The 15,716-nt window shown below is 52.5% G+C and overlaps 2 protein-coding genes across 2 annotated transcripts; both read right to left on the bottom strand.

Annotated features, from left to right (window-relative positions):
* Positions 1-894: 894 nt before the first annotated feature.
* Positions 895-14,176, bottom strand: MIEF1 (mitochondrial elongation factor 1). The gene is made up of 6 exons (XM_070600242.1): positions 13,985-14,176; positions 11,947-12,299; positions 6,786-6,936; positions 5,671-5,848; positions 5,203-5,465; positions 895-4,674 (listed from the first exon to the last, which is right to left on the bottom strand). Exons 3-6 carry the CDS (start codon positions 6,927-6,929, stop codon positions 3,868-3,870), a joined length of 1,392 nt encoding a protein of 463 aa, XP_070456343.1. The 5' UTR covers positions 6,930-6,936; positions 11,947-12,299; positions 13,985-14,176; the 3' UTR covers positions 895-3,867.
* Positions 12,059-12,271, bottom strand: MIURF (mitochondrial elongation factor 1 upstream open reading frame). The gene has a single exon (XM_070600246.1). The coding sequence runs from the start codon at positions 12,269-12,271 to the stop codon at positions 12,059-12,061; it is 213 nt and encodes a 70-aa protein (XP_070456347.1).
* Positions 14,177-15,716: the final 1,540 nt, after the last annotated feature.

Genomic DNA, 15,716 nt, shown 5'->3' with positions numbered 1-15,716 from the left:
AGATAGTTGAGAATTAAAGAAACACTGCCCCAGTTTTGAGCCTGCAGAGGTCACGAAGGACTGACTCCAGTGGCAGCCTGTGCCATCCATTCTATCATGGATCCAGATCAAGCACTTCAAAGGTGTTCCTAGCTGAGGATGGGGAACCAGTCCCACCAGAAACATGTGGATACATCTCATACCACATGCACAAGTCGAAGCTGCTGGAAGGGAGACTTATCTTCTTCTTCCTGTGCTGCGGGAGGACATCATGTTCCCCGCTTTATTTCCTCTCAAGGAGAAAAAGGATAGCAGTTCTCTGGGTCTCAGGGCTGAGCTGCTTCTCTCTGGACTAGCCAAGACAGGACAAGAAGTCTGGTGAGGGATTCCAAATCTACCAGCAACACATCGACTGCTACTGAAGGGCAGGCAAGTGACTGGAAGTAAGCGGTGGACTTGGCTTCAGGCACCAAGAGTTTAAAGGCTATGAGGTGATCAGAATGAAAAGGTGAACGACGCGCTGTATGCCCTCAACCCCGGAACCCGCATCTGGGGTATTCTGGCCACATAGGATCGGCAGTGTCTGAAAGGGCTGCAGCCTCACAGCTCTAGGCCTGTCTCTCCCCATCCTCCTTGGCCTTGAGTTCAGCAGGAAGGGCAGAGTTCTGACGGATCCTGTGAGAGCAGAGGTTCTCAGCCAGGGTCATGGTCTCGAGTCCACACGCAGGGATCCCTACTTACAGAACCCCTTGGGGCCTCTCCAGGGCCTTTGGATCCTGAAGCTGATTCCTTGTCAAAACCATTTGCACTCTCACCCTGAGTGGAGTACCAGGGAGTGAGATCAGCTCAGCTGGAGTGGGAACAGGTGGACTGCCAGGGCCAGACCCAGGAGGAAAGACTAGGCCTCAACACAGCTTTTCCAAACATGAGCTTCAGTTATTTATTTGGAAAAAAAAGTCACAACCAAGCGTATACAGGAAAATACTGTTGTCCTGAACTCATGTTTTAGGAAGGGGAACAGGGAAAACCAGAATACACTTTGGAATTGATTAGGTCTTCAAGATGACGAGTCCATTTTTTAAGCATTAGGCTAACTATGTGATTTGCTAACCTAGATGGTGCAAAAAAACTTCCAGATGGACAAGTCAGAGCAGATGCTAGTACTCCAGGCAAAGGTGGGAGTTACTGAGTGGAAAGGCAGATGGCAGGGAGAGGCACTACATCCTTCCCCAAAGATTAAAATAGAGGCGGAGGGGACAAAACGTTGCCCTCTTCCATCCAACAATCGCAAAGCACTTGACTGTCTTCCACGTTTTACGATGAGGCTCGCCAGCAAACCCACCGGGACCAGGGCCGAGGATTCCCACTGCTTCTAGTACTGAGGACTTCTAAGAGTCGTGAAATGGCAAAGTTACGGTTTTTGGTTTTGTGAAACATAGTTAAGAGAGATGCCCTTAGAAAGATGCTCTTTAAGAGAGGAGATAAACTCAAATCACAGTTACACTTGACTTTGATAATTTGAGACTTGGTCTTTTTTTTAAGATTGGCCCTGAGCTAACATCTGCTGCCAATCTTTTTCTTTTCCTTCTCCCCAAAGCCCCCCAGTACATAGTTGTAGGTCCTTCTGGTTCTGCTTTGTGGGACGCTGCCTCAGCATGGCTTGATGAGCGGTGCTAGGTCTGCGCCCTGGGCCACCAGAGCGGAGCATGAGAACTTAACTGCTCGGCCACAGGGCCAGCCCCTGGGACTTGGTCTTTAAAATATTTTCTTTTTTGAGCTCTCCTTCCATGTTTTATATGGAATGTAGTCAGAGATGCCCGCTTGGAAAAACTGTAGGCTGTATAATGCTCACATTGGGAAAACTGAATCCTTTCTCTCAACAAAGAATAACCCATGCTTTTGCAACACTTCATCAGCCTTCCCCTCTCTCTTCCCTCTAATGGACACCAGATGGGGGCATGGGCACCATCAATGCCAGGTTCCGCCCCTTACCCTCTATACCAGCCGCCCAGGGCAGCAGGCAGGCACGTGGATTTTTAAACTCCAGCTGGATTCTGATGAACAGCCAGGGTGGAACGTCTCTCTCAGGGTTCTGGGCTTCCTATTTTCATTCTCTCTCAATACCTTCACACAAATGAGACAACGGAACCACTTTAAGGAACCCTTGCATGTATATGACAGAGGAGGCAGGAAGAGTCTCCACATAGAGCCAAGGTTAACCCGAGTTCTCAACCTGTTCATCCATGACAAAAAGGGGACAGGAATCCCTACCCTAAGTTCAAAGGGCAGCTGAGGTTTCAATGCTATTTAAAGAGTCATTGCATGTCGCTGTCATTGGGAAGGAATGAGACAGCTGCAGAGCGCGTCACCAGAACCTTACTGTGGAGAGGTAGTAAGAATAGAAAAACTAGTAAGACTTGATGGGAGGAGAACAAAATGCTGGATAGGCAGAGGAGAAACAGTATCATCAGCAGGCTCTTGCCAAAAACAGGAAAAAAGACACAAAACGAGAAGATGCACTGACATTGTGTATTCAATGCTCCTCCCCACCCGCAGGATACTTTTTACATTGCAGTAAATAGTGCAATCTTAGCAGCGGCAGACAAAGGATGCGGGAAGTGCCCACCTCCCTCTCACGTGTGCTAGCCATGTGCTCTCTTCTTAGGCGGCACCTGGCTCCCCAGGTGCTGGCTGAGAGGCAGGATGGGGCAGAGGTGTGTGCACATGTGCTTGCCCTTTGGCCTCAGAGGTGCCTGGAAAGTTCGGCAAACACCCCCCCAAACACCTACGGCAAACACTGGGGAAGGAAGGGCTGGCTGTGGGCCTGTTCTTGCTCTGAGGCAACATCCTAGAAAGGCAGGGCCTGACAGGGGAGGAACATGGTCACCGAGCCCCAACTGGAGACTGGATTTTCCAGCTGACGTTCAACCTCTACCACTAAGGCTGCGTCCTTGAAGGCCTTGTCCTAATTGGCACTAAGGCAAGGAAGGGGTGAACGGCAGCAGTCGTGCAGAGGAGCCGCCTGGCAGCCCCTTCCGTCCGTCCTCGTCTGACTCCTGCACACAGCGGTGCGGATAAGGCGCACACCAGGCACCAGACCTCTCCCAGGCTGTCTTCACCACCTCCGGTTTCCCCACTCTGCACTGACAGCCACTAAGAAAGACGATCTCCAAATGACTTTGCATCCAGTTTGTCTTGAGCCCTCACTCCTATGTGGTCAATAAGTGTTCCCATGAGAGACCTTCTCAGTACTTATGGGTACGACTTGGTCGGGAGGTGGGGAGAATGGGCTGCTTTTCCAGGAACCTGGGTCAAAGGCCAGCTCTTCGCCCAGCTTTACCCCCAGAAACCCTAAATACTGTCTGAGCACTCTCTGCAGAGTTCAGCTTGGAAACATGCAATCATAACTTCAGTGACATTCAACTAAAAGGCAACATCTCGAATAGGCAGATGTGCTCTGGGGAAAAGAGCAAATCAGAAGGCGCAAACAAGAGGAAAAGACAGAAGACACTGAAAAAAAAAACAGGTCAAAGGGCAGGGCCGGGCAGACAGGAGCAGAAAACCCAGGCCAAAATGCAAAACGCCAAGTGGTCTCAAGAGCTCAGGCCAGTGCTCCACCTTCTCAATTCATACCAGAAAAATTAAGCCTGGAGCAAGCGGGAGGGGAGGAGGGGGGAAGCACAGTGTTTGGTAACAAAAAGAGAAAGGGATGGGTGAGAAAATAGGAGGCAAGAGATGTCATTCTAATCAGCATGAAGTGACCAGGGCAATGACCAGCGAGACAGGAGGCACCCAGGGACCCTGTGAGGCACCAACTATGTAGCCAAGTGTTTCTAACGGAGAATCCAGGGCCTGCCCACCCGACACCCACTTTGGCCTTCACCTGCCCTACGTCTGCAGCAGCACCTCCGGCTCGGACAATGAGCAATAGAGAGTGTATCCCAGTTCATCTATTTCTTCAGGGGTGAGCTCTGCAAATAAGTTCACCTTGGGGTTCAGGGCGCTGGGCAGGACTCCGGCCTCTAAGTAGCTGATGAGTCCCCTCAAGGCCTGCAGAAATCGGTCGGCCAGCATATCTGGAGACCAGTCAGCCTCCTCCTGGGCCAAGTGGAGGATGACGTTGGTGAGCTGGCTGGCAGTGAGGTGGCCCAGAGCCGGAATGGACTTGCAGATGGCCTTGAGGATCTTGAGGCACAGAGACCGGCAGCCCGAGTCGGCCTGGTCCAAAGCCCGCAAGCGTGCGGTCTCGGCAGGACGCAGGCTCAGCCGCCACAAGTTGTCATACTGGGCTAGCCGGTGTGGTCTGGCCACCAAGACAGTGTCACCAAGGGTCACTGATGGCAGGAAGTCAATGACGAGACGCTTGTCACGCTCATACTGCACTTCCAGAGTCAGGGCCTCTGGGAGTGGTGCTGGTCGGATCACATAGTCCAGGAGGGACCCTATGGCCGGCCAATTGATGGAGCCAGCCACTACCTTCTCAAACGTGTCTGCCACTGTCTTTGGGGAGAGGTAGCCCCCTACTACACAACGGTCCCAGTAACTGCTACCACGAGGAAAGTACTCTGGGTTCTCACGACGAACCAGGAAGAAGCCAGGGACGTTCATGATGGTGTCCTCGCCAGGGACACACGACCACAGGTTCTGCTCCAGCACGAGGGGCACAATGAGTTGGATGTGGTCGGCTGTCACCACCTGTCAGAGCAGAATTAAAAAGGTTTTAAGGGATTTAATTTGCTCAACAGACAAGTTTCCCCAAACACAGGTCCCACCACCTTGTACTCCCCACAAAATAAAGGCAACTAAGACGTCTTTCATGTCACCCTATCAGTTCAGAAAATGTGAGGATTTAAACCCAGGTCTGTCGGACACCAGTCTGTGCTCAATCCATATGCCACATCGTCTCTGGACGCAGAAGAACACGTGACATCCCTCATGCCTTGAAGACTCAAGAGAGAAAACTAGCAAGGAGAGACAGGGACGAGAATAAAGGAAGGAAGCCTCTTCCAGCTTCCCAGAAGTTGTGAGTATGACTGGAAAACGCGAGAGGGTTACAGAAGGCTCAAGGCAGCGATCTGCAGAGGCTCCCACAATGCCGAATCCAGAAGCAGGAAGACTTATCTTTCCGGCAAGCCTGGGACACTGAGCTTCGCACCAAAAGCACTACCAAGAAGCATCTTGGTCAGTACCCGACCTTCCCCTTCGTGAGAACCACCCTGTTACCTGCAGGTCATCATAGAGGCTGCCACTCAGGTACATGTCCCGAAGTGGCATGTCAGGCAACTTGGCCCGCAGGAAGCTCCGGAGCTCAGCACATATGTCCACAGCAGCTTGCTTGGCCCGAGCCTGCTCGCCAGCAGGGATGGCTGCCCGGTTCCGGTAGTAAGTAAGAAGTTTCTCCTGCAGGGACATGCGGAGCCGTGACTTCTTCAAGTCTACCTGGCCCCTCCTGGCCAATGGCTTGGGCCGGGGTGGGCAGAATGTATCTGCCAAGGCAAGAGAGAGAGGCACGTGAGCTCTTCCCATGCTTGCTCAGTCCACAGCTGCCTCAGCACCAGAAAGAGGGCCTGGCACAAAAGGCAAATGCTAGCACAGTCCCCGGCACAAATGTGCACAAGAAATGTTTGCTGAACGCAGGAGAAGTACTGAGAGCCCAGAGCTAAGTCTCAGAAGGGGTAACAGCCTTCTCACCTGTGTCAAAGGCCGAGGAGTCTGTGGGAAGGGTCTGCAGGGACCGGCTCAGGCCTGTCTTCATGTCCTTGTTCAGCAACCGGGGGGAGCCCATCCAGTTTGGCTCTTCCCAGCTCCTTTTCCCTGAATGGCTCAGGCGGGTGGGGCTGGTAGGGGCACTGATCGCCCTGTCGTACATCTGAAATGGCAGAGAGGCCCCAGCACATGCACCTGCCTTCCTCTGCTTCCCTCTTCCCAGCAGCTTTGCCCTAGTGAGTTCAACTACTATTTTTTAATAACTTTGTTTTATTCTATATTATGGAATACTTTGCTCCATGCAGAAAATCTCAGGAAATACTAAATGATACAAATAAGAAACAATGTATCCATAATGTCACAACCCAGAGATAACTGTTAATATTTTGGTGTATTTCTTTCTGGAAATATATATTTATATAATTAGGATCCTACTCTCTACATACTTTTGAAACCTGATTTTTTTCACATAATTTTTATCATTTCCCCACAATACTAAAAATAAATCAGTGTCAACATTATGGTACACTTTCTGACCATACAACATTGTACCTTATGAATGTACCACAATGTTGAACACTGATTCATTTCTTTAACAAATACTTATTGAGTGGCTCCTATGTGCTAGGCAATGTCCTAGGTGCCGAGAATAAGGCAGTAAACCAAAGAGACCCAATCCCTACCCTGCTGGAGTTGTCTGACTAGTAGGAGGATACAGGCAATACATCACAAACAAGTTAAACAGAAAGTATGCAGACAGAGAGAAATGTCAGGAAAAACACAGTAGGAAAGGGAACGAGGAAGTGTATGTGTGATGAGGGCACTGCTATTTCAAGTAAGGTAGCCAAGGAAGGATATTTTGGTTATTTGCAATTTTTTCCTCGCTGGGATAAACGTCTTTATTTCTATCTCCAATGACTTTTTTAGGGCAGGGTCCTAGAAGTGGACTTACTGAATTCTCTTAAGGCCTCGTCTACTAATACCACATTACCAAGTTTCACACCCATTAGCAGCATCAAAGTCTTCTTCCAGGTCAGCCCCCCTTTGCAGAGGCAGTGTCACCACCTTGCCCATCCCTGGCCCTGGCTGCAGGCACTTACCCGCTTAACCGCCAGTGTAGCGATGCCCAGCATGGCCGCGCCACCCACCCCCAGCACCAGCCGGGCGTTGGAGAGCACAAAATCAATGGCCGTGCCGATGCCATTGTCGTCTTTCTTGCCTTTGCGCTCACCAGAGCCTGCCATTGCTCACCTGAGGATGAAGGCAGAACACGGCCATCACCACCTGGGACCTCAAGATCCGTCCCTCCTGCCTCCCCAAACAGGCCAGTCCCCAACAAGTTCGGGGTACTCTGAGTTCTAGCAACCCAAATCCTCCTGCCTGTAGCACTGCATGGCCTCGAGTCCAGAGGGAGGTATTCTGTCCCATGATGTATCTGGATGCAAGAGGGAGGAACTGATCAAGCTAACTGTGGGGAAACCTCTCCACCAAACTATTAAGACTACAGAAAGCATTAAGCTGGCTGTCAGTCCTTCCTGCAATATAACCCCTCTTCCTACCCCTTCCCAGTATTATAATGCAGATCCTGTTTTGATCCTTCAGGTGTCATTTCGTGGAAGGTTAGCTCTGAGAAAGTCTGTGTAACAGAGTGGATTAAAGGAGGCTCATCTAATCCCATCGCATCACTTCACACATGAGGTGACTTGCCAGAGGCCCCAGAGAGGGAATGGCAGAGCCATCTCCAGAACTCGGGGCTCCCACTCCCAGTATGATGCTCTCTCTACTCTATCATGTCTACCCTTGCCCAAATCCACCTGTGCCTATTCTGTCTCCTTTCTGCAAAACAACCAACCAACCAACCAACCACAAAATAACAGAGACCAAACACTGTACACACGGAGCCACAGCTACGAGTCCGTATGTGAGAAAGGTCCAGAGACAAAACTAACTCTCTGGGGACACTCCCACAAAACAAATTCTTTGTTTCTTGGGGAAAGTGTGCAGGAGGACAACAAGAAGCTCAGGTGAGGCTGGCACTGTGAGACTGAGAATAAACACAACAGCGGCTGTAGACTTGGCTGTTAAATGGAAAACAAAAAAATCCATGTGCTCAAATGCACTTGGAAAGTGAAATAAAAATGCGGTCACCTGGAAGGATCTCAGGGGCACAATGCAGAAGAGGCTGGCCCCCCACACAGTGCTCCAGCAAGGCAGGCACACTTGCTCTCTGGCGACAATGGAGTCATCCTGACTGAAGTTCTCCTAGTCCCCAAATAAGCCCGTTTCCCAAGGAATTAGAAGCCTGGGCTTGACCCAGACAGAGGGTGGCAAAGCGCTCCCCCGCACAGCGCTCCTAGCACTGCTGCTCTCCTCCACCCCCCCACTCCTGCACGCCAGGAAGACACAGGGAGAAACAGCTGTATACCATTCGGATCCCAAAAGACCCAGAGTGGGAGGAGAGACAGGGACAGGATCTCTGGGCGCATCTTCCAGTGCAAAGGAACATTCTTTCTCATACCATTACACCTGGGTGTTGCTAGTTTCGCATCTCATGCCCCCACCGAGAAAGAAAGAAAGATTTCAGACTCTACTTGTTCCAGCATTGAGTTAACTAAGAGTCACCGTCAAGTCCAAAAATATTTTTTCCCTAACTAGAGTCACAACCTTGGGACTTTTCTTTCTTTCACCTTTTACAGTCACTAGAAGCTTCAGGTTTAGGGACATAATGAGACTACTTGGCTACTGAAATATACTCCCACTTCAAACGCACAGAGCAAGCAAGGCCAGCGGGAAGAGCTAAACTCAGTATTTACAGGTGGGGTCTGGCAAGCCTGCGAGGCACCCTCCCTTCAGTGGCCACTGAGACAGGGATGGGACACATCCAACTCAGCTGAGCAGACTAATCCAACCAGGACACAGTAGAATGTTACATGGTTCCCCACACATGACAAGGACCACTGTTTTAGTTTTTTAAAACAAAACAAAAGAACCTTTCCTGATGGATTTACAGTAGGAGAACCACTGATGCAGGCACCCTCTCCATGATCCTGGGATGTGCTGTGGCAGGACCAGAAGGGCACCTCCTCTCTCTGAGCAGAAGCCAGAGGGAGGCTCCCTGGGCCATTTAGTCCTTGGTGCACCTGACGCCTGCTAAGAGCGAGGTGGTGACGTGGCAGAGCAGAAAGGAGCCGGGGCTTTAGAGTCGGCAATGCTGACACTGAGTACTTGCCTTTGAGCCCTGGCTTATTAGTTGGGTGACTCAAGCTCTCAGCTATGCAAAGGGGAGAATGATGCCTGCGTGGCCTAACTCGGAGGGTTCTAGGGAGGAAAAGACGGCTACTCAAACACTGGAAGAGAACACTTTGTAAACTGTAAAAGGACTCCACAAATGTGGGCTATCATTAAGTCTTTTAAGATTCCACCCACAGGACAAAAGGTCAACTTCCAGAAGGCAGCCAGCAACCCAGACTGTCCTGAGTTACATTTCACCTTCTGAGATGGAGCTAAGAATGGCCTCTAACACTAACAGTGATGCTGTCCTGGGCTGGAGACCCAAACTATTCAGTTGAGCAGACTTGTGAACAGGCTTTCCTACTATAGTGCAGTATGCTCCCGCGCATAGGACCAGGTGTGTCAAAGACCTGGTGACCTGGAAGAGGAGAGAGCATCCACAAGCTCCAACAAGAAGATGCAAGTACTTCTTCTAAAACCTAACTTGTTCCAGTTGAAACTGCTTATCCACTGTCCATCCTCCACTCAGGTTCCGCTGCACTAGCTTAAAGCCTACTAGGCGACAGGAGCTCCACCTGGCAAGGAGAGAGCCACTGGGCTCCTCAGTGCGATCAAGGAGCCCTGGGTACACAGTTTCAATTTTGCAAGATGAAAAAGTTCTGGAGATCTGTTACACAACAATGTGAATATTCTTGATGCCCCTGAACTATACAGTTAAATATGGTTAATATATATCTATATTTTTTAAAGAAGAAGGAATAATGACCGGGTAGGCGGGGCTGGGGATGGAGAATCTGAGCTCTGCCAACATTTCAGTCAAGGTATTTCACTTGTCTCCCTAGATACGGAAATGGAGGTAGAAATACTCATCACCCCAATATAGTGTGGATGGTGAGCAATGGAGGCCCTGTAGCTTCCTAGGATGACAGCACAGAGCTAGGAAAATTCCAACTTATTTCACTTGAAAAAGTAGTATGACTTAAACATTCTGGCTCGAGTACACATGAGGCTAGCTGACAGACAGTGAGCATGTACCATGTGCTGGGAATCTTACATATATTAATTCCCTTGATCCCCACAATAAGAATCCCATGAGGTCAGTCATACTATTATTTCTAATTTTCAGATAAAGAAACTGAGGCAGAGGTTAAGTAAGTGGCCCAAGGTCACCATGTAAGTTGTGCAGCCAAGATTTGAACCTAGAGCCCATGCTGCTGGGGAGCAGTTTAAAGGGATCCCAAGTAGCCTGCGACCCCACCTTGTTCACATCTGCTCTCTATTAACCACTGGACCATACGCTTCTTGGGGGCGTTTGGGCTCATTCACTGCTGTGTCCTCAGGGCCAGCAGTGTTTGATACACAATTACACAATACCTATTTGTTGTAGGAATGAGCTATTAACCCTATGGCTTTTTTTTTTTATTGCAGTAACAGTGGTTTATAACTTTTTTTTTGAGGAGGCGGTGGTGGCAACCTGTAACCTAACCCACAGTCAAATGGATTAGGACACAGAGGCTCAGTGACTCGCTACTTCACTCCCAGCCCGGCTACCCTTCCCTGTGCAGGTAGGCTCCCAGAGCATCCACCCAGCCCTGGTCCTGCACTGCCCAGCAGGGGCTACCAATCAACCCAAGGGCTGCGAGAACCAAAAGCCATTACATAAGGCTCCTCCTCCTGCCTTCACTCCCTCAGCAACCCCCACCCAGCTGGCAGGCCTTGCACCTTACAGTTATCCTCCATTCTGCTTTCTCCTCCTCCTGCCTCAGCCAACTGGTCACCAAGTCACTGTTGCACACGCTGTATTTACGTGTGGCCACCGCACCGCGTCAGTCCCTCCATCTCCTGTGGCCAGATTCACTACCGCTAGCATCTCACTACTTTATTCTCCATGCCACGATCTCCCGTCCACATCATGCCCCTGCTTACAAAGCTGTGACAGTCCCCTACTGTGCAATATCACAATCTCCTCAACAGAGGACTTAATGTCCTTCCAGACCCGGCCCAGCCTCAACTGCGGCCACCTGCCTTACAGGTACGACATTCTAGCCATGCCAGACTCAAGTTTCCAGACTACAAAATGCAGTTTCCACCTCCACATTTGCTTATTCTTACCCACCTGCCCAGCAAGCTTCTACTTCTCATTTGAGGCAGACCTCAAATGTCTTTTCTACAGCCACCTGCGATCCCTGCCACCACCCTACCCAAGGCAGAGCTATGTCCTCAGCCCTGTCTCCAAGCTCTCTACACGACCCTCTAGTGCCGAGCTGCTCACACTGGAATTGCTGTCCAGGGATCTCTGCATCAGACCGAGTCCCGTGATGGCCCATGTCATTCACCTCTATCGCAGAGCCTACAAGAATGCCGGGGCCATAGAAGGCCCTCAGGGAAAGCTGCGGAATTAAATATAGTCACTAGGCTACAGGGGGACTTCTTGATAATGCTGGTATCAGGAGTAAATAGAGCTAATATGCCACTTGCCAAGTACCATTCCAAGAGCTCATTTAATTCTCATAAGAACCTGAAGAGGCAGATGTTATCATCTCCATTTTACAAATGAGGAAATAGAGGCCTGGAAAGGGTTAGTGATTTGCCCCAAATCCCATCGCTACTAGTAGCAGGGCCAGGAGTTGAACCCGGGGGCCATCCTCTGAAGCCTGGACACACTCTATAGACTGAGGTAACAGAATGCAGTTATGTTTTGGGGAATGTGATCTGACCCACAGATAACTGAATCCACTGAATGAGCCAGCTTGGAATTGAGCGCTAATAGGTTTAACCAATGTCTTTTCTAACATTTTCATACGTAAAACGTTCTATGAAATAAAATGGTGATAAGAATTCTGTTCTGGTGGGATTTGAAACTCAGGGCCTATTTTTTTTCAATAAGGGAACATACTCTCTTAATATGCCTGTATTCCCTCCATTGATTTCCAGTGACTAAAGGACTTTGGTCACTAAAAGGAAAGGGTCTCCCTCCCCTGGTCCCCTGCATCAGAAAAAATGAAACCTATGGGAAAAGGGTGGACCTACCTGAGGCTTCTCACTGCATCTGTGAGGGGTGGGGAGAGAGCAGGAGTGTCTACGGAAGGCACCTTTGTCCTCTTTCCCTCGGAATCAGGAAGGGAGGGGAAAGGAGAGGGTCCTAAATAATCCCCCCGAGTTTGCTGTGGAGGAAGACCAGGCCTTTTTCCAGCTGCCTCTCCCGGGCCTCAGGATCCTCTAGCTTCTGATTTTTCCTGAACTCACGGCGGATGGAGGCCAGGTAGAAGTCTCGGTCAGTGTAGCGAAGCTCTCGGCCCTGGCGCAGCAGAGCCCGGTAGAGGCTCAGCACTGCCTCGCGGCTCCATGGGGCCATGGGGGACTGGCAGGGGCTGGGCGTCACGCTATAAACAGAAGGGGAAAAAAGAGAAGGCTAGAATCAGAATTAAATGTGAGAAGGGCCTAGAGAGACTCTCTAAAGTTCAGGTTCTTAATCTAGGTCTCAGGGACCCCCAAGGTCACACTCTGACTTAGTGGCACGGCTAGGATAGACCCCAGCCCCTTGCTTCCCCCTCCTGAGCAAGTACAGGAGATGCTGAAGGGCTAGGGCTTGAATCCTGGCTCTGCCAATTAACTTGCCAGATCCTGGGCAAACTGCTTCACCCCTCTGAGCATCAGCTTCCTCCTGTGTAAAATGGAGATGACGATACTATGTCAGCAGGACCCACCACACAGGGTTATTTTGAGGACTGGGCGAGAGGACACATGTAAAGCACCTGTAAGAGAACTTCACCACAAGGGATGGACTTTCAGCCATACCTGAATCCTGGCACCACCACTGATGAGCTGATTTCCTCGGGCAAGTTTCTTAACCTCTCTGTGCTTCCCTCAGTTCCTCATCAGTAAAATGAGGATTAAAACTGTATTCTGCCCATATGGTTGGTACGAGGACTAAATGAGTTAATACATGCAAACAGGTCTAGATCAGCGCTAGGCACAAACTAAACACTCTACCAAGCGCAGCCATTACCAGTAGCACCCAGCTTGGTTTGCAAGTGCTTAATAAATGTTGGACTTAGTTATACATAAACTGCCACCACCTTCCTTCAGTAACAATAAACCCTCCCTCAAGTACAGAGGGTTATCACTTGGAAAGTGCTGTGTCACCCATTTTCACATTTAAATTAAGGAACCTAGGAGGTGGTCGGGGCTCAGAAGAGAAACAGCAGAACACCTACTGTGTGCACCCCACCATGCACGTTCCGGGCGCGGCCACGGAACAACTCATCTCATTCTATCTCATTCTATCAACAATCCCAGTGTCGTCGTTATCCCCATTTTAAGTGGAGGAAACCGAAGCTCCCAGAGGGCAGCACCGGCCCACAGCACACAGCTGTCACGGGGCTGCGGCCTGTGAGGACAGTCACCGTTCGCTGGGGCCTTCCCGCGTGTACAGCACTCCTGGGCGCCCTACAAACTTTCCCAGCCCAGCGCCCGGCACACCACGGGCTCAAGAAATAAGCAGAATGAAGAGGGAATCCTCACGACGCCCCCAAGTGGAGGGAGTGACCCCCCTGTTTCAGAAATAAAGAGCAGAGACCGAGTGCGGGAAGTACGTGACCGGGAGACAGAGCGGGACTCTGGGGGCAAAGTCAGCGAGCCATGGCCTCCGGCCCTGCCAACTTCCTGCGCCAGCCTGAGCCGCTGTCCCTGTCCCCTTCTCCTCAACCGCAGGAGGGCCCCCCTCGGCCCAAGGGCCTCCCGCGGCGGGAGACAAGAGCCCAGAACACCAACAGGACAAGTGCTTTCGGAGGAGGGAGGCCACCGCCGTGCGACGGCTGTTACGACAAGGTCGCCCGGCGAGCGGGCGGCTGAGCCCGGCCGGTCCCCACCTCCTCCCCAACCGGGGGGCTAGGCCGAGCCGGGGGCGGGCGGGCGGTGACCCCGGGGCTGGGGCACGCCGGCTCGGGACCCGGGAGGCCTCCGGAGGCTGGGGCCCGGGTCGGATCGGGGGCAAGGGACGCGGCCCTGACAGGAGGCTCGGCGGGCCCCCGGCCCCGGCCCCGGCCCCGCTCCTCCCCTCACTCACCCGCGGGCCGCGCGCGCTACCACTCCTCGAGATTCGCCTCTCGCCCGGTACCTCTGCCGGGGTCACCCAGCAACATGGCCCCTTCACTTCCGGGACACGACCTGCCCACGGGGCCGAGGGGCGGGGCGGAAAGGAGCACGAAGGCGGGAGGAGGCGGGAGGACTTCCGGTCTTCCCCGCCGCGGCCCCTCTCGGGGCGGAGCCAGGAGCCTCGTTGGGCCCCGCCCCTCATGCGGGCCCCGCCCCACCAACCTGAGCCCCGCCTTCGTGGTGACGTCACTGAGGACCGGGCCGGCTGAGGCCATTCGGGCCCCGCCCACCGGCGAGCGGCGGTGCGGAGGGCGAGCGGGTCGGAGCGGGCAGGGGGCCGGAGCGGGCAGGGGGCCGGAGCGGGCTGGGCGCGGCGCCGCCCTCCTACGAGGCCGCTGCGTCGGGTCGGCGCCAGCCTGCTGTCAGCGCGCGGCGTGTCAGGGATGGAGCCGCATCCCCGCACCGTCTGCTGATCTCGGGCTGGGCGGGGCCCTCCCTGGGGGGTTCCAACACTAATACTATTCCCTGCCATGGCTTTCAGAGCTCTTCCAAGTCCATTTTCTCAGATCGACTTTTCATGCCTCCGTGCTGAGCCCGCTGCCGGGCGCCTTGGCTCCCAGCAAACTCCTACCCTTCAGGGTCCACTTGAAATTGTTAGCAACTTCACCTCGCTGCCCTGGGGCTCCGACCCACACTCCGAGGAGCTCCGAGGAGGGGCCCCCGAGGGCCCCGTACACACAATCCGTCCCTTCCGCCAAGGGCTCTTTCCCGTTCGGTATCGAGGATTTGGAAGGAAACCGAAGCTGGGTGTTCACCGGCGCGAGCTTTATTCAATTGCCAAGAAGGGAGAAGCGGGAGCCAAGTCCACGAATGCGCTCCTCAGTTCTGATTAAGCAGCTGCTATGGGTTCAGGGTAATGAAGGGGAGGAATATTCACGCTTGCTTAGGGAGCTGGGCGGGCTTTTCGGGGACTAGGGCGCCGCCTCTCTCCTTGCGGGGTGTGGTGAACTGCCTGGCGGTGGGCGTGTCCCGGGCTATGGAAACCTATTACAAAGAGCGTGCAACGAGCTGCGGTCTCGTCCGGTCGTCAGCCTGCAGGTTGCCTTCAACTGGGTTTAACTGGTTTCGACTCTGTTTCAGCCATCTCCTCCTTCCTCTCTTCCTGGTTTACTGTGAGCCATAGACGACAGTTAGGCTAGTTCTGAGCAGGGTTGTGGCTAATGTCTTATGGGGTTGGTGGACCGGGTAACCAAACGTCCCCTCCGCAAATCTTTTCCAGCCCCTTCCTCGCCCCTGGCCCAACAAACTTGGATGCCTTCTTCGGGCCCCACAGAAACGTCCGCACACACCGTAAGGGCTCTTGACCGGTTCGACAACAAAACGTATTTATTGGTGCCTTTTTGCTAGGCCCGTTTTTAAATGTATCCATTTGCGTCTCTGTCTCACCAGATTTGAGGGCAAGAGCCGTGTTTGACGGAATCTGCAAGCCCCCTCCCCCGGTGCCTCCCACGCGCCCAGCTCAGAGGGAAGCCAGGAAGGTTAGTCCCTCCGGAAGCGAGCCCGCAGGCTTTGGAGTCAGGCCGAGCTGGCTCGCAGTTCTGCTCCACCACAGAAGGACAGCTGCTCTCTGGCAGGATCCTAACCTCCCTCAGCCTGGGGCTCTTGCGAGGATTAGAAGGTGTCTAGCAGGAGAGGCCCGCCCT

Source organism: Equus przewalskii, chromosome 29 (assembly GCF_037783145.1).
Source record: "Equus przewalskii isolate Varuska chromosome 29, EquPr2, whole genome shotgun sequence".
Classification (NCBI taxonomy): Eukaryota; Metazoa; Chordata; class Mammalia; order Perissodactyla; family Equidae; genus Equus; species Equus przewalskii.
The sequence above is the reverse complement of the archived record's forward strand: the minus strand, read 5'-3'. Positions and strand labels throughout refer to the sequence as shown.

Coding starts and splice junctions, on each gene's coding strand:
- MIEF1 (XM_070600242.1), bottom strand. CDS start 6,929: ATGGCAGGCTCTGGTGAGCGCAAAGGCAAGAAAGACGACAATGGCATC. Junction 5,466..5,670: donor CTCCTCGGCCTTTGACACAG/GTGAGAAGGCTG, acceptor TTGCCTTGGCAG/ATACATTCTGCCCACCCCGG. Junction 4,675..5,202: donor GCCTCTATGATGACCTGCAG/GTAACAGGGTGG, acceptor CTGCTCTGACAG/GTGGTGACAGCCGACCACAT.
- MIURF (XM_070600246.1), bottom strand. CDS start 12,271: ATGGCCCCATGGAGCCGCGAGGCAGTGCTGAGCCTCTACCGGGCTCTG.